Source organism: Nerophis ophidion, linkage group LG20 (genome assembly GCF_033978795.1).
Source record: "Nerophis ophidion isolate RoL-2023_Sa linkage group LG20, RoL_Noph_v1.0, whole genome shotgun sequence".
Taxonomy (NCBI): Eukaryota; Metazoa; Chordata; class Actinopteri; order Syngnathiformes; family Syngnathidae; genus Nerophis; species Nerophis ophidion.
The window spans coordinates 37,105,403-37,133,252 of NC_084630.1; the positions used below are offsets into that span (position 1 = coordinate 37,105,403).

The 27,850-nt window shown below is 36.8% G+C and overlaps 1 protein-coding gene and 1 long non-coding RNA gene across 2 annotated transcripts in view; one reads left to right on the forward strand and one right to left on the reverse strand.

Annotated features, from left to right (window-relative positions):
* The window catches only part of frem3 (Fras1 related extracellular matrix 3), an 86,700-nt gene that overhangs the window by 1,158 nt on the left and 57,692 nt on the right, over positions 1-27,850 (reverse strand). Inside the window, exons 10-23 of the mRNA XM_061881186.1 lie at positions 17,848-18,012; positions 17,584-17,766; positions 17,389-17,519; positions 15,379-15,537; positions 10,581-10,884; positions 10,381-10,512; positions 9,989-10,320; positions 9,136-9,328; positions 8,951-9,055; positions 7,449-7,576; positions 2,581-2,715; positions 2,380-2,506; positions 210-397; positions 3-149 (exon numbers count right to left, since the gene is read on the reverse strand). Coding sequence (XP_061737170.1) covers positions 3-149; positions 210-397; positions 2,380-2,506; positions 2,581-2,715; positions 7,449-7,576; positions 8,951-9,055; positions 9,136-9,328; positions 9,989-10,320; positions 10,381-10,512; positions 10,581-10,884; positions 15,379-15,537; positions 17,389-17,519; positions 17,584-17,766; positions 17,848-18,012 — 2,429 coding nt within the window. The remainder of the gene's footprint in view (positions 1-2; positions 150-209; positions 398-2,379; positions 2,507-2,580; positions 2,716-7,448; positions 7,577-8,950; positions 9,056-9,135; positions 9,329-9,988; positions 10,321-10,380; positions 10,513-10,580; positions 10,885-15,378; positions 15,538-17,388; positions 17,520-17,583; positions 17,767-17,847; positions 18,013-27,850) is intronic.
* The window catches only part of LOC133539106 (uncharacterized), a 48,717-nt gene continuing 43,426 nt past the window's right edge, over positions 22,560-27,850 (forward strand). Inside the window, exon 1 of the long non-coding RNA XR_009803185.1 lies at positions 22,560-22,694. This is a non-coding gene — a long non-coding RNA (uncharacterized LOC133539106). The remainder of the gene's footprint in view (positions 22,695-27,850) is intronic.

Below are 27,850 nucleotides of genomic sequence, written 5' to 3' on the forward strand. Positions count from 1 at the left end.
ACCTGGAATAGCGGTGACGAGGACAGGGTGAAGCCGTCGGATCCTGGCTGCTTGACCAAGGTCAGAGCTCCGGCTGTGTCTTGAGCCAGTGTGGCCTTGAACGCCACGTCCCCGAACGCCGTCGCCTGAGTCTCCGGCTGGGCCTTGTCCTGAAATACCAGCAAGTCAACCAAGTTCTCCAGCTTCCAGTTAAAAACAGCCATTCTTACCAGGATCTTGAACCTGTATAGCAGAGATGGCGAGTCCGCCAGGCATCCGTACTCCTTATTCGTGGGGTTGTACTTGGGAACGTAACCGTCGGCTCCTGTGCACAGGAAGACCTTCTCGATGCTGCAGGAGAAGGAGTCGCCCAGGTTCTGCACCGGGTCCACCATGACGCGGCCATAGATCTCTGAGCCTATAAAAAGCATTGTGCCTGTTTAACCATTGAGCCAGCTCAACATCCACCATGCTAACATCGAGTGAGGGCGGTCGTGCTTTTTCCTGCTCGATTGATTGATTGAAACTTTTAGTACAGTACATATTCCCTACAATTGACCACTAAATGGTAACACCCCAATAAGTTCTTCAACTTGTTTAAGTCGGGGTCCACGTTAATCAATTCTTCTCCCAGCTTGCTCCCTTTGTTTTTTTCTTGTCTGAACTTTTTTGAAGCCTCTTTCTTTGCACTGTCCTCAAATCTAAACATCAAGCATGAATATGATCAGCTGGACTCTCGACGCAATTGACAAAATCTTTTCGACGAGGAAAAGCGGTTCGGGGGAGCCTGGCTGCCCTGTTGGAACCATTGTTGCGGGGTACGTGAGAGACTCCTGGGATAAATGGAGAATCATGTGCCTCTCGGTCCTTTCCATCGAGGACGTGGAAGACATCTACCTATTTGGAACCGTGATCGCGGGGCACCTGCTGATTGGGCTGGGCATTGCTCTGGTGTATCCTCAAAATTCTAAAATGAATCTTAATCAGGAAAAATGACTAATGATGTTCCATAAATTCTTTTTTAAATTTTTCCAAAAAGATTCGAATTAGCTAGTTTTTCTCTTCTTTTTTTTGGTTGGATTTTGAATTTGAAAGTGTCAAAATATAAGAAACTATGTTTCAAAATTTGATTTTCATTTTTCCCCCCTGTTTTCTCCTCTTTTAAATCGTTCAATTAAGTGTTTTTTTTCACCATTTATTGTCTACAAAAAAAACCTTCCGTAAAAGGAAAAAAAATGTACGATGGAATGACAGACAGAAATACCCTTTTTTTAAAAAAAAAATATATATAGATTTATATCCATCCATCATCTTCCGCTTATCTGAGGTTGAGTCGCGGGGGCAGCAGCCTAAGCAGAGAAACCCAGACTTCCCTATCCCCAGCCACTTCGTCTAGCTCTTCCCGGGGGATCCCAAGGCGTTCCCAACGTGTCCTGGGTCTTCCCCGTGGCCTCCTACCCATTGGACGTGCCCTAAACACCTCCCTAGGGAGGCGTTCGGGTGGCATCCTGACCAGATGCCCGAACCACCTTATCTGGCTCCTCTCCATGTGAAGGAGCAGCGGCTTTACTTTGAGTTCCTCCCGGATGGCAGAGCTTCTCACCCTATCTCTAAGGGAGAGACCCACCATCCGGCGGAGGAAACTCATTTTGGCCGCTTGTACCCGTGATCTTATCCTTTCGGTCATGACCCAAAGCTCAGGACCATAGGTGAGGATGGGAACGTAGATCGACCGGTAAATTGAGAGCTTTGCCTTCCGGCTCAGCTCCTTCTTCACCACAACGGATCGGTACAACGTCCGCATTACTGAAGACGCCGCACCGATCCGCCTGTCGATCTCACGATCCACTCTTCCCTCACTCGTGAACAAGACTCCTAGGTACTTGAACTCCTCCACTTGGGGCAGGGTCTCCTCCCCAACCCGGAGATGGCATTCCACCCTTTTCCGGGCGAGAACCGTGGACTCGGACTTGGAGGTGCTGATTCTCATCCCGGTCGCTTCACACTCGGCTGCGAACCGATCCAGCGAGAGCTGAATATAGATTTATATATTAAAGGTAAATTGAGCAAATTGGCTATTTCTGGCAATTTATTGAAGTGTGTATCAAACTGGTAGCCCTTGGCATGAATCAGTCCCCAAGAAGTAGCTCTTGCTTTCAAAAAGGTTGCTGACCCCTGCTTTAGAATAAGAGTTATAAAGCGAGTCAATGGTGCTGAAATAGTTCTTGATTTACTATTACTACAAGGTTGCAATCAAAAACACACCGCAAATGTATTTGAAAGAAAGCTCCCTGGCGAAATGTTTTACCTCACCTTCAAACTGAACAATAGTAGTACTTAAGGAAGACATGCAAAATGACCGTTTTGGGTTTCTCTGCCCACCAGATGGGAGTGTAGTACCTTCTGAAAAGGCAACATCAGTGCCTTCCCCAAAGCCCATTGATCCATCAGACAGCCAGAGTTCCTTCTTGGACAGGAGGAACATCTGCGTGTTGAGGCTAAACTCCGCCGCCACCGGGTCACTCACCTGGAAGCACACCAATGATTACCATGACGGCTGCCTCATCCAAATGGCAGGTTGGTGGAAACACGGGTGAGAACCTGCTGGAAGCGGATGTCCATATCGAAGGTAAGAGGCTCCCTTGGGTGACACACGGGGGGGATGCTGAACTCTCCGTTGGGGGATGCGATGCAGGGGATTAGTTTCACGGTGTACGTCCCCGAGTAGTCCCGCACCTTCAGAGACACAACAAATAATCACACTTTCCACCCTAAGGTCCTAAAACGGTCCCTCTGGAGCAAAGATAGATAGATAGTACTTTATTGATTCCTTCAGGAGAGTTCCTTCAGGAAAATTAAAATTAAAGGTGTCCAAAGTCAAGGGCACATTCTAAAAATATGTTTTCAAAAGAAAACAAAACTATAAACAAGTGGAATAAAACCGCAACGGGGTGGAATATAACAAGAAAAAGTTGCAACGTTGACGAATAACACGAAGCTGCCGAGCAGTTTGTTTTTGTCTTTAAAGCAGTCATTGTTGAAAAAACTATATTGGATCAAAATGAATGGCGTTATGAATTATTGACATATTCAAGCCCCACAAATTCACCTTAGAAATATTTTTGGGAGAAATAATTTCTTATTTTGTGTTTGTCATAAAGAAAACTCAAGTTTTCTATGGCAAAAAGGGCATAAAACATCTTAAAAAATGTATAGACTTCAAAGAGATCTGAAGTTGAGCTTGAGATTTCAGCGTAAAAGTAAAAAAACTAACAGTCATCGCTAAAAAAAAAAAAAATCAAAATTAATGTTATGAATTAAGGACTTATTGAAGACTGCAATCACGTCCCATTTAATATTCCACATTTTGGGGAAAATAATGCTTATTTTGTGTTTTTGCAATGAAAAAAAAAGTTTTCTGTGACAAATATGGCATAAAACAAACAAACACATGAAGTTGCCTTGAAAGTAAGACACGTTTTTAATGCTTTTATAAGTGGGACTCTTTTGAATACTTGAAGTGAAGTGAAGTGAATTATATTTATATAGCGCTTTTCTCTAGTGACTCAAAGCACTTTACATAGTGACACCCAATATCTAATTATTACATTTAAACCAGTGTGGGTGGCACTGGGAGCAGGTGGGTAAAGTGTCTTGCCCAAGGACACAACGCCAGTGACTAGGATGGCGGAAGCGGGAATCGAACCTGCAACCCTCAAGTTGCTGGCACAGCCACTCTACCAACCGAGCTATACCGCTCGGTTGAGATTTTTTATTTAATTATTGTTAAAAAAAAATCAATGAAAAGAATTATTGACCCATTTAGAGTTTTAATTATCTCACATCAAATATTCTTTGATTTTTTGGGGGGGAAAGGTGCATGTTTTGTGCTTTTTTTGCCATAAGAAAAACAGGGTTAGATGCAGCTGAATATGAAAAGAATGTCTATTATATATCGACAGATCTCAAGATTTAAGCGGTGAAGAAAACAATATGACTTATTTTTCATTTTTATGACTGAGACCCTTGTAGGTCCTAGAATGGAGGGCAGCCCTAAATGCAAAAAAAACCCCCAAAAAACCAACACCCTGGACAATTCGCCACATTGCAGGACCAACACAGATTATATACATGTGTGTATATATACATCTACATACATGTATAAGTATATATATATGTGTGTGTATATATATATATATATCTATATATATATATATATATATATATATATTAGGGGTGTAACGGTACGTGTATTTGTATTGAACCGTTTCGGTACGGATGGTTCGGTTCGGTTCGGAGGTGAACCGAATGTCACGGAGATATTAAGTAGCGCACCGCACGTTGTGTAAAGAATGCACACCAAGGCACTGGGAATTGATTTACGTGGACTCCAACTTAAACAAGTTGAAAAACTTATTGGGGTGTTACCATTTAGTGGTCAATTGTACGGAATATGTACTGTACTGTGCAATCTACTAATACAAGATTCAATCAATCAAAAAAGCAACAACACACGGCATGCCAGCAGCGATCAAGGTATATGATAGACCAGGGGTCACCAACGCAGTGCCCGCAGGCACCAGGTCGCCCATAAGGACCAGATAAGTCGCCCACTGGCCTGTTCTAAAAATAGCTCAAATAGCAGCACTTACCACTTATTTATTAGCAAGATGGTCTCGCTTTGCTCGACATTTTTAATTCTAAAAGAGACAAAACTCAAAAAGAATTTGAAAATCCCCAAAAATATTTAAAAGACTTGGTCTTCACTTGTTTAAATAAATTCATTTATTTTTTTACTTTGTTTCTTATAACTTTCAGAAAGACAATTTTAGACGAAAAATACAACCTTAAAAATGATTTTAGGATTTTTAAACACATATACTTTTTTACCTTTTAAATGTCTTCCTCTTCTTTCCTGACAATTTAAATCAATGTTCAAGTAATTTTTTTTTTTATTGTTAATAATAAATACATTTTAATTTAATTCTTCATTTTTGCTCCTGTTTTTTTTCGATGAAGAATATTTCTGAAATATTTCTTCTAACTTATTATGATTAAAATTCCCAAAAATTATTCTGGCAAATCTAGAAAATCTTTAAAATCAAATATAAATGTTATTTTAAATTCTTTTGAATTTCTTTAAAAATTTTGTTCTGGAAAATCTAGAAGAAATAACGATTTGTCTTTGTTAAAAATACAGCTTGGTCCAATTTGTTATATATTCTAACAAAGTGCAGATTATATTTTAACCTATTTAAAACATGTCATCAAAATTAAAAAATTTGTCTTAATCAGGAAAAATGACTAATGATGTTCCATAAATTATTTTTTAAATTTTTCAAAAAGATTCGAATTACCTAGTTTTTTTCTCTTCTTCTTTTCGGTTGAATTTTGAATTTTAAAGAGTCGAAATTGAAGATAAACTATGTTTCAAAATTAAATTTTCATTTTTTTTCCTGTTTTCTCTTCTTTTAAACCGTTCAATTAAGTATTTTTTTCATCATTTATTCTCTACAAAAAACCTTCCGTAAAAGGAAAAAAAATGTACGACGGAATGATAGACAGAAATACCCATTTTTTTATATATATATATATATATATATATATATATAGACTTAGACTTCTTTTTTATTGTCATTCAAATTTGAACTTTATAGTACAAATAAGAACGACATTTCGTTGCATTAGCTCTTGGTAGTGCATGATAAAAAAAAACAAAAAACAATAAGGTGCAGATATAGATTAATTTATTAAAGGTAAATTGAGCAAATTGGTTATTTCTGGCAATTTATTTAAGTGTGTATCAAACTGGTAGCCCTTGGCATTAATCAATACCCAAGAAGTAGCTCTTGCTTTCAAAAAGGTTGCTGACCCCTGTGATAGACTGACCACACCTCCACTTTTTACGGGATATCTTTGCGGGGCTGTCCAGGTGGAGTTTCTTAAATGCCTCGAATGTCCGGCATTTTAAGTTAGGGTTGCGTGTATTTTCAATGTACGTTCAGGGTTAAGAAGGGGTTAAAAACAAAACAAATAGTGCTGCACGCAGCAGCATTGGTGAGGAGGGGCAGAGACAGAGAGAGCGAGAGAGTTATGATAAACGTGCATGCGTCGCCAGACTCTGCTTTTTACCCATAGATTTATCAGATTTTATCTTTTATTATCTATAGCAGGGGTGTCAAAAGTGTGCCCCGGAGAGCATTTGCGGCCCACAGCTAATGTTTTAAAGGCCCACGATACATTCTAAAAATACTATTAAAATAAACAAAAACATAAACAAAAGTGAAATAAAAAAGCTTAAAAGTTTAATATAATTTAGAAAAAGTTGCAACGTTGACTAATAAAACAAAGCTGTTTTTTTTTCTTTCAAACTGTCATTGCTCAAAACATAATATTGAATCAAAATGAATATTATGAATTATTGACCTATCCAAGTTTCCGATAACTTCACATCAAATATTCCACTAAGAAAAATGTTTTTGTTGTGGAAGATTTTGCAAATTAGTTAAATAAATAATCAAAAAAATGTATATTTTGTTGTTTTCTTACTGTACCAAAAATTTACCGAACCGTGACCTCTGAACCGAGGTACGTACCCGACCAACATTTTTGTGTACCGTTACACCCCTAATATATTTATATATATATATATATATATATATATATATATATATATGTATATACGCATGTTTTTATGTATGCATATGTATGTATATATATGCATATATATATGCATATATATGTGTGTATGTATACATATGTGTATGTATATATATATATATATATATGTTTCTGTGTATGTATATATATATATGTATGTATATGTTTGTGTATGTATATATATGTGTGTGTAGATATGTGTATAAATGTATATGCATATGTATATATGTGTGTTTATATATATATATATATATATATATGTATATATGTGTGTTTATATATATATATATATATATATATATATGTATATGCATATGTATATATGCCTGTATATATATGTATACTTGTGTGTATGTATGTGTATGTGTGTGTTTATGTGTATGTATATATGTAAATACATATGTACATATACTTATGTATATGTATACATATACAATGTATATGTGTGTATATATATGTAAATGTGGTTTTCATATATGTAAACCACATATGTATATAGTTTACATATACATATGTAAGTGTATATACAGTATATATATATATATATATATATATATGTAAATCTATATATATGTATCTATATATGTGTGTATATATATAATGGTTTTGAAAATTAAAAATATCAAAATGTCTCCTGCATGCTTTGATTTTTCAATATGCGACCTTTAGTGGCAAAAGTTTGGACACTCCTGGTCTGGAGGTATGTTGCCCCCTAGTGGTTGAGGGAGGGAGCGACCACACTTGCAGTCTGATTGTGAACCACACACGAGTAATGACAAATAAGTACAGAAGATGTTTAAGGGACTCACGGCAAAGTCGGAAACAAAAGTCCACTGTTGCATGGGCTGGTTGTGAGTGGGCTCGGTCCTGACGAGGGACAGAGTGAACGTCAGACCCGGGTGGTCGGCGCAGATCACCATGGAGGACACGCTGGTCCCTAAAAGTGGACATATATAGCATTCAGCCATGTTCTATTTACACTCTGACCTTTTCATATTGTTGTGGCCTCTTGGCATTTGCTCATAGGACCTCTGGCACCTTCACACCGGAAACTCCAGGAATAACCCAACAGAGGGCATGTTGGGTAATCCAATAGGAAAAAGTGTGTGTGTATATACATACGTATGTATGTGTGTGTGTATATACATACGTATGTATGTATGTATATATAGTGTGTATATATATAGTGTGTGTATATATATATATATATATATATATATATATATATAGATAGTACTTTAGTGATTCCCTCAGGAAAAATTGTGTGTATGTGTGTTTATATTATACCTGTATATATACACACACACATACACACACGCATATATGTATTTATGTATATGTATATATGTGTGTGCATCAACCCCATATATGTGTGTGTGTGTATATATATTGCTGAGATAGGCGCCAGCGCCCCCCACAACCCCAAAAGGGAATAAGCGGTAGAAAATGGATGGATGGATATATATTTGTGTGTATGTGTGTGTATATTTGTGTATACATACACACACAAGTATGTATATAATGTGTGCATATATATACACACACAAATACATGTACATATACGTGTGTGTGTATATAAATATATATATATATACACACGTGTGTATGTGTATATATATATATATATATATATATATATATGTATATATACATACAAACACACACATGTATATATACACATGTATACGTGTGTATATATATATATAATATATATTTATATACGTGTGTGTGTGTATATATATAAAAATATATATACGCACACATACATGTATATATACATGTATAATATATATTTATATACGTGTGTGTGTATATATATAAATATATATATATATATATATATATATATATATATATATATATACGCACACATACATGTATATATACATGTATATGAGTGTGTGTGTATATATATATATATATATATATATATATATGTATATATATATATATATATATATATATATATATATATATATATATATATATATATATATATATATATATATATATATATATATATATATATATATATATATATATATATATATATATATATATATATATATATATATATATATGTATATGTTTTTTTTGGTCTAAAAAATATATATTTTTAAGCCATCTCCATGTAACCAGAAGGTTTTCTAACCTGTAACCTGTTTTGGTCAAGTTTTATATTAATTCTATTACCAACTAATATGTTGCGAGAATCAAATGTTATTAGAATCATCATCCCAGGAGTCGGATGGAATCGTTCGGTGCTCAAATAGTTTCCCAGCCTGTGTGTGTGTGTGAGTTTGTGTCATACCTGGATGAGACATAACAAACTGTCCCCTGTAGCGAGCCTCCGTCTTGAAGTTGACCACCAGACGTCCCTCCTCATTGATCCTCATGCTGGTGGGATACATGGCACCTGGACACGCACAGAGGTCATACATCAGAGGGCACCTGGACACCTGAAGGGGGCAGTCCCGGTGTTGAAAAGAAGCACACCCTGCAGCTCCGACTCCGGTGGGCTGCCGATGCCTTCCTGCCAGAGGATGGCCGTGTCGTAGACGAAGGTGAGTTTGAGCTCCGACTGAAGGTCAAAGTGCTGCCAGCCGCCCACCGCCACGGGAGAGTGGAAGACGTAGGACACAAATAAGGGCACGCGCAGGGTGACGTAGGACTGGACCAGGTTCAGCACCTGGGAGGGTGGGACAACGTGGGGGAAAAGTCCACAGCAAAGAGTGTGTTGAGACAATACAGTCATCTACTTGCACAAAAAGTATTTGGCCACCCATCCAAATGATGAGAATCAGGTGTCCTAATCACTTGGCCCGGTGTATCAAATCAAGCACTGAGGCATGAAGACTGTTTCTACAAACATTTGTGAAAGAATGGGCCGCTCTCAGTGATTCCCAGCGTGGAACTGTCGTAGGATGCAACCTGTGCAACAAATCCAGTCGTGAAATTTCCACACGCCTAAATATTCCAAACTCAACTGTGGGCTTTATTACAAGAACATGGAAGAGTTTGGGAACAACAGCAACTCAGCCATGAAGTGGTAGGTCACGTAAACTGACAGAGAGGTCAGCATAGTGCAAAGACGTTCTGCACAGTCAGTAGCTACAGAGCTCCAAACTTCATGTGACCTTCCAATTAGCCCACGTCCAGTACGCAGAGAGACTCATGGAATGGCTTTCCATGGCCGATCAGCTGCATCTAAGCCATACATCACAGAAAAACTGTATGCAGTCATTGACTGGTCTATATGCTTTGCTGTGTAAGAACACATGCGAGAAACTTTGGATCCTTAGTTTTGATTCTGAGGCTGCAATCTTGCAGGATTTCTAGTTTTGCGTACCTGTCCGTCGGTGCCTATGGACCCCCCGCAGTCGTTGAGCAGCTCGGACATGTCGTAGTAGCTGCTGAACTCCCAGAGGCAGGCCTCCAGGTTGAGGTTCCTGTAGAAGCGCAGGGAGTTGGAGGAGCGCATGGCGGTGCTGTACTGGTAGGGCGACGTCTCGCCGATGATCTCCGGGTTCTTGGTGGCGTCGGTGAGGAAGCCGTGGCCCGTTTGGATCTCGTTGAAGTCCAGCAAGTTTGAGCAGCGGTGGTTGCCCACGCGGGTGCCGTCAGGGCTCAGTGTCAGCTCGAAGTTGGAAAGGGGTCGTGTGGAAATCACCGGCAACATGCCTGTTGAGATAGTATTACTAATAAGTACAGCATCTTGTACAGGGGGGTGGTACTGCTTACCATCCATGTGGGGCATGTTGACAGTCAGCTTGATGAGGTTGGGGAAGTCGGGGTCATCCGGGCCCGTGTAGCGGATCTTGGCAGAGAAAGGTTCAGCTCCGACAGTACCTTGGACACGAGGCTGGCACATGCCTGTCGAGAAATTGGCATCACTAAGCCACGTCCTCCAGTGGGCTACGTTCATCACGCCATCCACTTACCTTCCTCCTTGCTGACCACCACAATGGGACTGGACAGCTCCAAACCAGCGTCCCCGTTGGCGTTGAAGGCCCTGGCGGCGCACTGGACCCTAGAACCCGCTTGGAAGTAGATGGAATCCAAGGTGATGGACTTTGTGTTGCTGAAGAAGGTGTTGGTGTCCACCTCCCTCATGGGACTGGTCACTCCATCCGACCCCGTGGGTGCGCTGACCAGCCAGCGATACTGGGTCAGGGTGTCGTTGATGTTTTCCGCAGAGCAGATGGAACCGGTTTTGTCAAAGTCGTTGTACTTGGGGTTACAGGCCTATGGGACAAGGACATAAACACAGGGGCCTAGTGGTTAGAGTGTCCACCCTGAGATCAGTAGGTCGTGAGTCATACCAAAGACTATTAAAATGGGACCCATTGCCTCCCTGCTTGGCACTCAGGATCAAGGGTTGCAATCGGGGTTGAATCACCAAAATGATTCCCGGCCACCACTGCTGCTCACTCTCACCCTCACATTTACTTTACTTTATCACAAAATGCTAAACACTCTAGAGCCATCTTATCTTATCGTGCCGCTTGTCCCGTCCTGACATCTGAGTCCCAAGAACGCCGGCTTGTGAGTGATTCCCAGAGGCCATAAAAAGTGTGCAGGCTCAAGAGCGTTTTCTATTCGGGCTCCTGTACTATGAAAACACCCTATTGGCAACAGTTGGAGATGCTACCTCAGTGGAAGCATAAAGTCATTTATTTTTTAAAAGAACCCTGTTTGGACCAGTCGACCTGCCGCTTCTCTTTGCTGTTCTGCCCCCCCCCTCCTACATGAAGAGCACACAAGGTAGTTCCGACTTCAAACTGTTCGGTAATCACAGGCTTTCCCTTGAAAAATTCCAAAACTTCACAGATTTCCCAGAATTCCAGGTTTGCCCGGACATTTTTACCATTCAAAATGAATTGGTCGTTTTTCAAACTTTCACCATTTCCAAATTTTTCAACCTATTCAAATTATTCTACCTTCAACATATTCCACCATTCTGGGAATTCCAACTTCTCTTTTTCCAAGTTCATAAAAATTTGGAAAAACTAGGGCTTTTCCAAAGCCCTAGTTCGACCCTTTTTTCCGGCGACTATTCCTTCACATTTTTCAACGCATTTCAACTGTTCCACCGTCAAAACATTCCTCTTAATCAGGGCAAAAAGCAAAATTGTTTTTTTTAACTGGAAAAATTATCGGTTTTCCCGAAATTCCAGGAATTCCGTAATACAATTTCTCAATTCAAAATGTTACTACTTCAAAATTTCTCAACCAATTTGAAAAATTTCAACACCAACCATTTCAACTCATTCAAATTTTTTACCATTTTCCCAAAAAAATACCACTTTTCCCGAAATTCCCAATTTTTTATAAAAATCCCATTGAAATCAATGGGACATTCTTCAAAGTTCCACAATTCCCACATTTTTCATCTGATTCAAACTGTTCCAACTTCAAAATATTCAGCCTGTTCAGGAATTGTGTGCTTGACTTCAAATATTCCCGGAATTTTTTTGCATTTTCCTCATTCAAAATGAATTGGCCATTTTTCAAACTTCCACAATCCCCACGATCTTCAACCCATTCAAACCATTCCACCTTCAACACATTCCACTCATTCTGGACATTCAAACTACCATTTTCCACTTTTAAAATTTCCAAATTTCGGTATAGCTCGGTTGGTAGAGCGGCCGTGCCAGCAACTTGAGGTTTGCAGGTTCGAGCCCCGCTTCCGCCATCCTAGTCACTGCCGTTGTGTCCTTGGGCAAGACACTTTACCCACCTGCTCCCTGTGCCACCCACACTGGTTTAAATGTAAAAATTAGATATTGGGTTTCACTATGTAAAGCGCTTTGAGTCACTAGAGAAAAAGCGCTATATAAATATAATTCACTTCACTTCACTTCCATGAATTCCTGATTTTTGGTAACCTATTTCCATCCTTCTTAATTTCGACTACTTCTTTTACATTTTTTCAACCCATTTCAACCGTTCCACCGTCAAAACACTCATATTCAGGACAAAAAATAAGTTGGTTAGGGAATTAGATTCCAGGAATTTCTCAATTACAAACTGTTACCACTTCAACATTTCTTGACCGATTTAAACAATTCCAACAGCAACCAATTCAGCTCATTCAGGACATTCATGCTCATAATCATTACCCAAAACATCCGGCTTTTCCCAAAATTCCAGGAAGTTCCCATTGAAATGAATGGGACACGTTTCCAAGTTGCACAATTCCTACAATTTTAAACCTATTCAAACTATTCCGACATCAACACATTCCACTCATCCTGGACTGTCATGAACCGCGGCTCGGATCATGTCATATTCGGGTTTTGGTTCTGTTTTGTATCTCGTCTTGTTAGTATTTGACTTCCTTAGTTCCTGGTGACACTTCCTGTTTTATCTGTTTTCATATTCACTTATTAGTGTCACCCGTCTTGTGTTTTTGACGCGCACCTGCCTCCTAATTTCTATCCTTATATAAGCCTGCCTTTTCCGTTACTCATCCTCGCAGTCTAGTTTGTGTTCGATGCAACAGGTGACGTCGCTGATCCCCGATTGTGGTAAAAGACTTTTTGTACTCGTTAGCTTCCACGCTATTTTCCTTTGCTTATTTCCCTAGCTCACATGCTAGCGTTCTTAGTTCCTTCTAGCGCCCATGCTAGTTCTGTTTGTTTTGTCTGTAGTGCCTTGTGCAAGTGTTTTTGTTCTTAGTCTGTTTTGTTGGTGATAATAAATCTTTCTTTCTTTTTTACCCTCACGCTGTGTCTTATCCGACTGCATCAACGAGAGAACGCACCCGCATAACCACAATGCCCGCCAAGCGTTACATGGACATTCAAACTAACACTTTCCCAAGTTCTAAACCTAGTTACGGTTTTCCTTGAAATTCAACCTCTTCAACATTCAAACCCTGAATTGATTAACGTGGACCCCGACTTAAACAAGTTGAAAAACTTATTCGGGTGTTACCATTTCATGGTCAATTGTACGGAATATGTACTGTACTGTGTGATCTACTAATAAAAGTCTGTATCAATCAATTAATCAATTCCAGCGTTCAAACCATTTCAGCTTTTAAACGATTTCAACATTCAAACCATTTCTCCATTCATCCTACATTCCACAGTGCCAGTGTTTTTAAAAGGTGTAAATCTTTATTGTTTTACAATTCTCTTTTATGTATTTTAAACTGTATGTCTTAACGTATTACTTTTTTGGAAACTGCTCTGTGACATGTGCTGCTGACTTTTTGGCCAGGTCACCCTTGTGAAAGTGATCTAGATCTCAATGGGTTTCCTATACTGTTCAATAAAGGTTCTATGCAATTGCCGTCGTTTTGACATGACCTTTTCAGACAAAAAACCCCAAATTGATATGTCCATATATAGTTCTAAACATACTCCATCTCAGAACGTACAATAACATATGCTTTTATTTCATCCAAGTGTAATTTTGAGGCACTCTGCTGCTACACTCATGCAGTGTTTGGTGACCGGCAGGCACTCTAACACGGTGCAATAAATACACAGAACGACCACAAGAAAAAATTCTCACTACTCTCATTTTGCCAAAAATCTTCATTAGCTTTGTACCAGCAATCACAGAAAAATGATGAATTTTGTGGGAAGTATGTCAACTGCGGTGTATGCCTCCAATGTATCTATAATCACTTGATCATTTATTATTACACCCAACATTTGGTTTACTTTACTCTTTCAATGTCCGTCTATTTGTATTTGTGTTTGACTTATCTTTCAGCTGCTAACAATTAGCATCATTTTAGTTTGATTGAGATTTGAAGATATTTTTGTCAAACAATCCCTTAAATGTATTAATTTCTTCTGTTATTATTTGTATAAGCGTCTGTGTGTTCTGTCCTAAATAGAACTGTTGTGCCTTATGTCGCGTTTTGTTAGTGTTCTCCGGTGTTTAGTGTTTTAGTTCCTGTCAGGTGCTTTTATTTTGGTGTTTTGTCCAGTTTTGTTGGTGTTTTCCCGTGGCTGCTTCACTTCTGTCTTGAAGTATTTCCCTTCACCTGTTTTCTGTTTGCAATCAAGACTATTTAAGTTGATCCTTTTACTACCTTCGTTGTCGAGACCTTGATGTTATTACCTGTTCACCGGACGACTATATATATATATATATATATATATATATATATATATATATATATATATATATATATATATATATATATATATATATATATATATACACACTGCTATCTGTCCAGGGCACAGATAGCAGGCCCATCAAAATTTCCCGGGAATTTTCTATACAGGAAAAGTAAGTAACATTCTACCAAAGTTACAAGAAAAATAGGTTTAAATACTGAAAACAAGGGTGGAATTCTGCCCAAAAGTAAGTACAATTCTGCCAAAACATACGGGAAAAAGAAATTAAATAATGCTAAAAAATAGGAGAAAAATAATTGAAACTCTACCAAAACATATGGAACATTTTTGAGATTTCTGCCCAAAAAGATTGGGAAAATAAGTTAATTTATTCCAAAAAATACAAGAAAAGTGGAATTATTTCCAAAATATGGGAACAATTAGTGAAATGCTATCAAAACATATGTGGAAAAAAAAGTGAAAGTCTGTCAAATATGTAAAAATAAGTAAGTGAACTTCTGTCAAACAAATACGGGAAATTTGAAATTTTGTAGTTATTTAATATAATTGAAATCAAGAGTAAGATTACTAATTCAGTGTTAATACTTCAGTGGGTAGTAGACCACGGTACAATGAATAAGATCCCACTTACCGTCACGCACACAACAGGGTATCCGTTAGCCGGGTTGGGGCTGTCTTTGGTCTTCGCCGTGTCGTCGTACATGAGCAGGGAAACCACACGAGGCACGGCGGGGAAGGTCACGTCCGCCACGCTGTCCATCTCCTCGATGTACACGATGGCTTTGTTCATCTGGCAAGAGCAAGGGAGGGCGTGGTGAGAGGATTCCTTCAAATACACTCTCTGAATATACAGAAAAGAACTGTCCCCTGTTCAAAAACATCCCTGGAGTGGACAACACCACTATAATCAGAAAAGGATATTAACATTTGGATTAAAATGTTGTTTAAATCTGGAAAATTCTCACCATATTTTGCTTATACTGTATATACAAATAAAAAATACAAATGTGTATTGATGTAACATGTTTCATAGGCATTACTAGTAGCAATGATACAGAAATATTAAAAACTAAAAAATATTATTTGTATCATTTATTTTTACTATAATTCATATTAAACATGTCACTTAGTTCCATGCTTACACACAAAACAGATTTATGATGTATACTAACAAAATATATAACAGCATCAGATCAGATGCTTACTAGATTTTGCTCAAACATCAGTTGGCCCTGCGATGAGGTGGCGACTTGTCCAGGGTGTACCCCGCCTTCCGCCCGATTGTAGCTGAGATAGGCGCCAGTGCCCCCCCCGCGACCCCAAAAGGGAATAAGCGGTAGGAAATGGATGGATGGATCAGGAAAAGGTTAAAAATTAAAAAAAATTGGCAGACCCTCTTGTAATGAATATCTTAATATTCATTATTATGATTAATATTATTATAATATATATATGTATATATATATATATATACACACACACACATATATAGATATATATGTGTGTATATGTGTATATATATATGTGTATATATGTATGTGTGTGTATATATATATATATATATATATATATATATATATATATATATATATATGTATGTGTGTATATGTATGTATATATATATGTATATATATAAATGTGTGTATGTATGTATATATATATATAGGTATTTATGTATGTATATATGTATATATATGTATGTACATATACATACATATATATGTATATGTGCGTGTATACATACATATATATATATATATATATGTGTGTGTATAAGTGTATACAGTATATATGTATATATAGATATATGTGTGTGTATAAATATATATATGTATGTATGTATGGATGTACACGTACACACATACATACGTATATATGTATATATACATATACATACGTATATATGTATATATATATACATATACCTACATAAAAATTGTATGTATATATACATATATATGTATGCATCTACTATATATGTATGTATGTATGTATAAATATACGTGTGTATGTGTAGATGTAATACATATGTAGATGTGTATATGTCTACATATATATGATATGTATGCACAGTTATGTATATGTATATACAGTATGTATACAGTATATATATATATATATATGTATGCACAGTTATGTATATGTATATACAGTATGTATACAGTATATATATATATATATATCTGTTATTTAATCTGAGAAATTCTTAATGTTGCCAATAATACATAAAAAATAGTGAAACTATATCTACTAATTATTAAGAATATTACACTCAGAATATTACACACTTCACAGTCGACAAATGTTTTTGTTTGTGTTGTAACTTGCAATCCTTAAATGACATAGACGTGATTTAGGTGCCCTGTCTGTTGCCCCTTTATATAAATACATCACTACTGTAAAGTCTATCCAGATGTGTTTTGGAGGATTGATCACAGTTGAGTGTATTTCTATCTGGTGGCTTACGTTCTGTTTTTAGGCTCATACACTGCTGTGGGGCGTCCCCCTCGGCGTGTCACCGCCAAGCTTTTTATAAGACGTAGTGCTGGGGGCGTGCTGACAGCAATGGCAGCTGTTGCTGGGGCGGCTATTTTAGCGGCGTTTGTAGCATGTACAGTACTGCGCGTATGGGCGGGGTCACCTTTATCTCGGCCACCATGTTGTCGTCAGGCTTCATGTGCACGGTGAAGGCCTCCCTCATCTCCCGCTCGCCGTCGTACAGGATCTCGATCTCTATAAAATGTTCCTTGTCGCCCTCTTTGAACTCCACGTCTGCGCCACACGGAAAGTCCAGTTAGCGGCTGCAGCTGTGGGAACTTGGAACAGCCCACTTTACCTTCTGAGAGGGGGTTGTAGTCCTCTCCTGAGGTGGCTGATCCGTCTTTGGTGTGCACCCTCACCACCGACAGCTTTGAGGTGTCACCGATGCGTAAAATGGGAATCTGGACAATCGCCACGTCGCCTTTGACCTGCGGCTCTCGCACGCTGTACTTGATCTCAGAGAAACGAATGACGGGTTCTGGAATTGGGGAGTGGAAAGAAAGTGTGATAGGAGAATGTTCTACTGGTGCAGGTTTCGATGTCGGTTGTCTTGACTTACTGTCTTTGTCGTCGGTGATCTTGATCAGCGCCTCCTTCTGCTCCCCCACCGACGCTCCGTAGGCTGACTTGCTCTTAGGGGTTCCCAGCACCAGCCGGAACTCCTCATCCTCCTCGTGGACGGAGTCGTCCTCCAGTTTGACCACACATGGCTTCTCCGTCTCACCTGCACCGGTGGGAAAAAACAGGAAACATTTAGAAAATTCTTATAAAAATTTGGGAAATTCTGCCCCCAAAAATAGGAAAGATATAAGTAAAATTCTACCAAACATACGAGAAAAATTGGGAAAACTCTTTTGAAAAATAAGTACAATTGTACCAAAACATTTGGAAAATCCTGTCGAAAAATAAATGAAATTCAATCAATCAATCAATGTTTACTTATATAGCCCTAAATCACTAGTGTCTCACCAAAACATACAGGAAAATTAGGAACATTCTGCCAAAAATACAAGTAAAATCCTATCAAAACATCTGGAAAATTCTGCAAAAAAATATAGGAAATTTTGGCAAAAAACTCGAGCTAAGCAAGTGAAACTCTGCTTAGAAAATACCTAAGTGAAATTCCGCTTCAAAAAATAGGAGAAAAATAAGTGAAATTCTGCCAAAACATACCGAAAATTTTGGAAAATTCTGCCAAAATATAAGTGAAATCCTACCGAAAAATTTGGAAAATCATGTCAAAAATAGGAAAAAAAACCAAGTGCAATTCTACCAAAACATACAGAAATATTTGTAAAATTCTGCCAAAATACAAGTAAAATCCTACCAAAACATCTGGAAAATTCTGCTAAAAAAATATAAGAAAAGTAAGGGAAATTTTTGCAAAAAACACAAGCTAAGCAAGTGGTGTTCTGCTTGAAAAATGCCTAAGTGAAATTCAGCTTCAAAAAATAGGACAAAAATAAGTGAAATTCAACCAAAATAAAAGGACATTTGCCAAAACATACAGAACATTTTGGAAAATTCTGCCAAAATATAAGTGGAATTCTACCAAATCATTCTGAAATCATCTGAAAAATTTTGCCAAATATTATACGAAAAGTAAGTGAATTTCTGCCGAAAAAAACACACAAGCAAAGCAGGTGAAGTTCTGCTTGAAAAATAAGTAAGTGAAATTCTGTCTCAAAAAATACAGAAAAATAAGTGAAATTCAACCAAAACATAAAGAACATTTTTGAAAATTCTGCCCCAAAATATGGGAAAAATAAGTTGAATTCTGCCAAAAAATACAAAAAAAGGAAGTGGAATTCTTTCAAAAATATGGGAAACATGAGGGAAATTGTGCCAAAATATACCGCAAAAATTAGAAAATTCTTCCAAAAATACGGGAAAATTGAATGAAATTCTACCAAAACATACGTGAAAAAAAAAGTGAAAGTCTGTCAAATAATATGTAAAAATAAGTAAGTGAAATTCTGTCAAACAAATACGGGAAAAGTAAGTAACATTCTACCAAAGTTTACGACAAAAATAGGTTTCAAATACTGGAAAAGTTAGTGAAATTCTGCCAAAAAGTATGTACAATTCTGCCAAAATATAATTTTAATACGTTAAATTTTAATTTTAAAGTTACAATGCGGGAAAAAATAATGCCTAAAAAAAGGAGAAAAGTATGTGAAATTCTGGCAAAAAAACAAGCAAAGCCAGTTAACTTCTGCTTTAAAAATACTTTAGTGAAATTCTGCTGCAAAAATACGGACAAATAAGTGAAATTCAACCAAAACATACAGAAATCTTTTGAAAATTCTGCCCAAAAATATGGGAAAAATAAATAGAATTCTGCCAAAAAATACAAGAAAAGGGGAATTTGTCCAAAAATATGTGAAACATAACGGAAATTCTACCAAAATGTACCACAAAAATTGGAAAATTCTGCCGAAGATATGAAAACAATTAGTGAAATTCTACCAAAACATACGTGAAAAAAAAGTGAAAGTCTGTCATAATACGTAAAAATAAGTGTCAAACCAATACGGAAAAGTAAGTAACATTCTACCAAAGTTACAAGAAAAAAAGGTTTAAATACTGAAAAAATAAGTGAAATTTTGCAAAAAAGTAAGTACAATTCTGCCAAAACATAAGTTTTAATATGTTAAGTTTTAATTAAAAAAACAAGTTACAATACGGGAAAAATAAGTCAAAAATGCCAAAAAATAGGAGAAAAGTAAGTGAAATTCTGGCAAAAAACACAAAGCAAGTGGAGTTCTGCTTGAAAAGTATGTAATTGAAATTCTGCTGCAAAAAATACGGACAAATAAGTAAAATTCAACCAAAATATGCAGAAATCTTTTGAAAATTCTGCTCAAAAATATGGGAAAAATAAGTTAAAAATCTGGCAAAAAATACAAGAAAAGCAGAATTATTCCATAAATACGGGAAATATAAGGGAAATTCTACCAAAATATACCACAAAAATTGGAAAATTCTGCCAAAAATTTGGGACAAATGAGTGAAATTCTACCAAAACTTATGTGAGAAAAATGTGAGTCTGTCAAATAATAGGTAAAAATAAGTAAATGAAATTCTGTCAAACAAATACAGGAAAGTAAGCAACATTCTACAAAAGTTACAAGAAAAATAGGTTTAAATACTGGAAAAATAAGTGAAGTAAGTACAATTATGCTAAAACATAAGTTTCGATATGTCAAGTTTTAATTTAAAAAATACGTTTCAATACGGGAAAAATAAGTCGAATAATGCAAAAAAATGGGAGAAAAATAAGTGGAATTCTGCCAAAATATACAGAAATTATAAGGGATTTTCCCCCCAAAAGATATGACGCATTGCCACACAATTCATTGTGACACGATGCAATGTGTTATAATTTGATGCATTATTACAAGACAAAACACAATACAATGAAATATCATATACATTACGATGGGATACGATAAACAATAAATTTCCATAAGATGCAATTCGATAATATTTGATTAAGCTGCTGCCCCCGTGATCCGACCTCGGATAAGCGGAAGCAAATGGATGGACGGATGGATGATTGGTGTGTTCTGCAATAAGAGTCAATGTGATGTGATACTATACACTATGATACAATACAGTGGAATGTAATACCATATATTTATGTACCTTTTTTTACATGAATAATTCCATAGTAATATTACATTAAACCAGGGGTCAGCAACCTTTTTGAAACCAAGAGCTACTTCCTGGGTACTGATTAATGCCAAGGGCTACCAGTTTGATACACACTTAAATAAATTGCCAGAAATAGCCAATTTGCTCAATTGACCTTTAATAAATAAATCTATATATATATATATATATATATATATATATATATATATATATATACAAAAATTGGTATTTCTGTCTGTCATTCTGTCGTACATTTTTTTTTTCTTTTACGGAAGGTTTTTTGTAGAGAATAAATGATGAAAAAAACACTTAATCAAACGGTTTAAAAGAGGAGAAAACACGAAAAAAAAAAAGAAAATACATTTTTAAACATATTTTATCTTCAATTTCGACTCTTTAAAATTCAAAATTCAACTGAAAAAAATGAAGAGAAAACTAGCCAATTTGAATCTTTTTAAAAAACTTAAAACTTTTTTTATGGAACATCATTAGTAAATTTTCCTGCTTAAGATTACTTTTAGAATTTTGATGACATGTTTTAAATAGGTTAAAATCCAATCTACACTTTGTTAGAATATATGAAAAATTGGACCGAGCTATACGTCTAACAAAGACAAATCATTATTTCTTGTAGATTTTCCAGAACAAAAGCTTTAAAAGAAATTCAAAAGACTTTGAAATAAGATTTAAATTTGATTCTACAGATTTTCTAGATTCGCCAGAGTATATTTTTTGAATTTTATTCATAAGTTTGAAGAAATATTTCACAAATATTCTTCGTCGAAAAAACAGAAGCTAAAATAAAATGAAGAATTAAATCAAAATGTATTTATTATTCTTTACAATAAAAAAATTAAAAAATACTTGAACATTGATTGAAATTGTCAGGAAAGAAGAGGAAGGAATTTAAAAGGTAAAAAGGTATATGCGTTTAAAAATCCTAAAATCATTTTTAAGGTTGTACTTTTTTCTCTAAAATTGTCTTTCTGAAAGTTATAAGAAGCAAAGTAAAAAAATAAATGAATTTATTTAAACAAGTGAAGACCAAGTCTTTAAAATATTTTTGGGGATTTTCAAATTCTATTTGAGTTTTGTCTCTCTTAGAATTAAAAATGTCGAGCAAAGCGAGAACATCTTGCTAGTAAGTAAATACAATTTAAAAAATAGAGGCAGCTCACTGGTAAGTGCTGCTATTTGAGCTATTTTTAGAACAGGCCAGCTGGCGACTCATCTGGTCCTTACGGGCGACCTGGTGCCCGCGGGCACCGAGTTGGTGACCCCTGGTCCCTGCTATACACTATGATACAATAGAGTGGAATGTAATACCATATATTTATGTACCTTTTTTTACATGAATATTTCCATAGTAGTATTACACTAAACATATTGATAGCCAGGAATTAAAAAAAATACCAATGTTATAATTGCTATATGTTTGTGAAATAAATAAATCATTCATATATTTAAATAACTAATTCGTAAATATAAATGCGTAGATATTCTAATAAATAAAAACATAATTAGCTATAGATAGAAAGCCCACTGTTTTGCATGTGTGTGTTTTTTTTATGCTTCACGGATAGAATGTTTTGGCGGGCTTGTGTTGTCCTACTCTTTTCAGTGGTCTTGAACGCACCGCAGTTAAGTGTGGTGTGACGCAGCAGTTTGACGCAAGTGTGTAAACTTCGCCACAGAAATGTATGTTTTTACCACTCTTTCCCCCTTCATGAGCTGCGTAAATGCGCAAAGGTGAGCATTAATAACCTTATCTTGTAGAATATCGGCATATTTTGGTCCGTGCATTACGTCGAGCTAATTGATGCTAGCATGCTATTCAGGCTAACTGACTGTCAATATATTTCTCGTTTGGAGGAATCTTTCCTTTACTTATATCCTTTTTGCAGCTTTATTTTCATATTTCATGTCCCATGACACTGAATGTGTGTGTGTATATTGCTAATTGTAATGTATGTGCCATGTACAGTTACAGACCATAGCAAACTTGACCAGACTGTACTTTACCTCTGACACCTTTGGCAACTCTAAGGCCCCGTTTACACTAAACCGACTAAGGCCCCGTCTACACTAAGCCGGCTAAGGTTATCCAGGGTAAATCCAACCTAATCTAAGCCGGCTAAGGTTATCCAGTGTAAACCCAACCTAACCTTATCCGTGTCCACACACAGCATTGCCACTGTTGAAGACCCCTGCGCCTGCCGGTGTTGTGCCGAATTATGCACCCCCGCCGTAAAATGCACCCCCTGGCGGGAGCGCGCTTACGTCACTCGGTTGCATCACCCGTCATTTACTGAAGAGTTGATTCCAGCTGCCTGAACATCTAGGTATCTCTGGCTAGGATGGTCGTAGAGTTTCATGTCTCTACGAGCATCCTAGCCAGAGATAGACAGGGGGTGCATTTTCCGGCAGGTGGGCTATTGGTGCTGCCTGAAAAAGCACCCCCCCCTAACTCCGCCTGTGGAGGTCCAATCATCACATGGTTTTCACAGTATACATAGGGGGTAAGGATGAGTTACTAGGGTGAGTTTCATGTCTCTAGGACCATCCTAGCCAGAGATAGCTAGATGTTCAGGCAGCTGGAATCAACTCTTCACTGAAAATGCACCCCCACCATAACTCCATCTCTGGTACTTCGGGTACTTTTGGTAAAGTTATTTGTGAATGTTCAGTTTGAAAATTCTTAAAACCAAAACAACGATAGCTATCAGATGCATTCATTTATTAATGTATTCATCCATCCACCCATGAGCTTCTTACAGTTAAAGAAAATGTCATATTTTTAAAATACATGTATTGGATCACGTCGAGTGAAGCAGCAAACATTCGTTCACCTTGATGTCTCCAAAAAAGTACATATAGAGGCTTACTTTGGTGTATATATTCTTTAATACAATACTTCAATACATTTTCGGGACAGCAAATATTCCTATATTAAATGGTTATTGTTTTCGCCTTATCTGAATGGTGGCGAAATCATTAAAAGCTCACAATTAATCCATCCATTAATAAATCCAAAGTAAACACAACTTGGATTATTTCACCTTGTTATGTACTTTTTTTATGCCGAAAGAGGCGATGTACCCACCTGAATGACGACGAAATCATTAAAGGCAATGACGGCGAAATCATTGAAGAATCACAATTAATCCATCCATTAATATATCCAAAGTAAAGACAACTTGGATTATTCACCTTATGTACATTTTTCTGCCGAAAGAGGCGATTGAATGACGACGAAATCATTAAAGGCAATGACGGCGAAATCATTAAATAATCACAATTAATCCATCCATTAATATATCCAAAGTAAAGACAACTTGGATTATTCACCTTGTTATGTAAATTTTTATGCCGAAAGAGGCGATTTTAGCCGAGTTTAGCTACTTTTCGAGACGGGTGATGCAACCGAGCGACGTAAGCGTGCTCCCGCCAGGGGGTGCATTTTACGGCGGGGGTGCATAATTCGGCACAACACCGGCGCAACGCGACCTAGTACGCATGCGCTGAAAATGCGCACGTCATAGCCTTCTCTTCTTCTTTTGTTTTTATGGCGGTTGGCAAGCAACCTTCTGGTGTGCATTACCGCCACCTACTGTAATGGAGTGTGGACCGAGGTGGATCCCTACTCTATATTCTTTTATTTAACCCAGTGTTTTTTAAATATGTGTATATTGCTTTGTATCCTATGTTTTCTGAATGCAATCCTAATATACTTCCCACTTCTTACCTAATATTTTCTTTTGCTAACTTATTTTCCAGTATTTCTCTTTCTCTCTTGTATTTCCTACATTGTATTAAAACATGGTCAACATTCTCTATTTGATGGCAAAAATCACACAGCCTTGTAGTATGTTTTCCTATCAATTTTAGTGAACTATTTAGATATGTATGTCCTAATCTCATTCTAGTAATATTGTCTTCTTCTTTCCTATTTCTATTCCTCCTCTCATGACACCTACTCTCCTCTGGACTTTGTAAAACTCTCTACCTTTTATTTCCTTATTCCAATTATCCTGCCACTTTTTATTGTGTTCTATCTTAATTATGCTCTTCACTTCTTCTTTACTGTGCCTCATCTCCATGTTTACTTCTGTTTTAGTGCTTGCTTGTTTTGCGTATCTATCAGCTAACTCATTTCCCTCAACTCCGACATGAGCAGGAACCCAGAGAAATGTTACCACACCTCCCGATTTATTTATCCTGTAGATTGCCTGAACTATTTCGTAAATTATATCTAGTCTTGTTTCTGATGCTTTGTTTTTTATGCTCGTCAATGCACTGCTGGAGTCCGAGCACACGACTGCTTTCCTTGCTTTGTTTTCCTCTATCCAGTTAACTGCCATATAAATTGCTACCAATTCCCCCGTAAAAACAGATAGTTTATCACTGATTCTTTTATTTAACACTATATTTCCTTGGGGGATAACTACAGCAGCTCCTACTTTACTATTTATAGTTTTTGATGCATCTGTGAATATCATGATGTTATCAAAAAACATTTCCTCAATCCAATGTTCTATCTGGTAACTATTTAAATTTCTATTCTTCAGTAATTGCATGTTTACCTTTGGGTTGTCATACATCCACGGTGGTATTGCAGGGATTGGTACTGTAGGGCTAACTTTAATATTGTCAATGTGTGCTTTGATACATATATCTCCTATTATCCACCCAAAACTATTCATTTTTTTATTTTCTTTTTCTTGGCAGTTTATTAGCACTTGACGGGTTGGATGTCCTTGCTTGGATCCTTTTAAGTTTGCCCAATAAACTGCTGAGAGTTGATCTCTCCTCATGTCCAAAGGTTTTTTGTTCATTTCTACTTGTAATGCTGCCACTGGAGTAGATTTAGTAGCTCCACAACATAACCTTAACGCCTGCGACTGGATCCGGTCTATTTTCCCAAGTAGTGTTTTTGAAGCAGATTGATAAATAATGCATCCGTAGTCAATAACAGATGGAATTAAAGTGATATATATTGTTTTCAATGTCAACCTATCAGCCCCCCAATCCTTAACCCTCAAAGCCCTCATTATATTTAACACCTTTTTACTTTTCTCCGCTATTTTGCTGATGTGGGTTGACCAGTTAATATTTTTATCAAACCATATTCCTAAATATTTAAATACTTGTACCTCTTCTATGTTTTCTCCATAGAGTTTTATTTGGAGCTTGTTTTGTACTTTCCTCTTTGTAAAATGTATGACTTTTGTCTTTCCAACAGAGAATCTTAAACCCCAAGCCGTTCCCCAGTCTTGAACATTATTTACCGCTTTTTGAATCTTCTTTTCTATATGATTTGTACTTCCACCTCTCTTCCACATCACTCCATCATCAGCAAACAATGCCAAATCCACTAACCCTTCCACTTCACTAAAAACTTCATTTATCATGATGGAAAATAGTACTGGACTTATTATACTCCCTTGTGGGGTCCCATTTTCCACTTTGTATTCTCTGCTATATTCATTCTGTATTTTTACTAATAATGTTTTACTTGTTAAAAAGTCTTTTATCCATCTGTACATTCTTCCTCTAATCCCAATCTTATTTAGTTTCATCAGCAAGCCCTGTTTCCACAACATATCATACGCTTTCTCTATGTCAAAAAATACCGCAATTATACTTTCTTTATTTATTTGTCCCTTTTTAATTTCCTCTTCCAGCTGCACTGCTGGGTCATTTGTGCTTCTTGCTTTGCGTTAACCACTTTGGTAGTTTTTTATAATTTCTTTTGACTCTAAATAATATATTAATCTTTCATTAATCATTTTTTCCATTACTTTGCCCAAATTTGAGGTCAATGCTATCGGCCTATAATTTCCTGCCTCTTCCGGATCTTTCCCTGGCTTGCATATTGGAATTATTACAGCTGTTTTCCACTCATCTGGTAATTTTCCTTCTTCATATATCCTATTATATAATTTCAAGACCACTTCTTTGCAGATGCTACCTAAATTTTTGATCATTTGATAACTCACCAGGTCGTTCCATGGCGTCATATTTTTAACTTTTTAAAAAATTCGAACCATTTCATCCAAAGAAAATGTCATATCCATAGTGTTGGTAAAACTATTATCGTTGTCTTCTTTCATTTCCTCAATATTTAAACTAATTGTTTCTTCTCTCTTTTGTTTTTCTCCATTTTTCAAATTATCATTACTGTGCACTTTAACAAAGGTTTTTGCTAAAAGTTCAGCTTTTTCTTTATTTCCTGCCACACTCCGCGTCCCATCTTTCATCACATGATTTTTATGTTCTTTTCTGACCCCTGACATTCTCTTGATCATTCCCCACACTTGGCTTAAAGGAGTAGTTCTATTTAGTGTTTCACAAAGAGTTCTCCAATGGTGTTTTCTTGTTTTTTTAATAACATACCTTACTCTAGCTTGATGCCTTTTATATTGGATCATGTCTTGGAAATTATGTGTTCTTCTCAATATTCTAAATGCTCTATTCCGTTCTTGTATTGCATCTGTACACTCTTGTGTCCACCACGGCACTATCTTCCTTCTTCTCCCTATACTATTCCTTGGTATGCTCTGTTCGGCTGCTTCTATTATGCACTTTGTAATATCTGTATTTAATTGTTCAATATCTTGATTTATATCTACTTCCTTTAAAGTTATGTCGGTAATTTCCCTAAATTTCCCCCAGTCACCATGATTATACTTCCATCTTCCTTCTATCCTAGTACTTTCTGTCCTTTGATTTATGTTTATGTGTACGTGTATCCAACCTTGTTCCCGACCCATCATTCACACACACCAGTTCTTTTTCCTCCAAAAGTGCTTCCGATGTATCCCCATTCCAGTCATCCCTTTCACCCCACATTGTGCTATGTGCATTAAAGTCACCACACCAAATAATATTGCCACTCCAGTGCT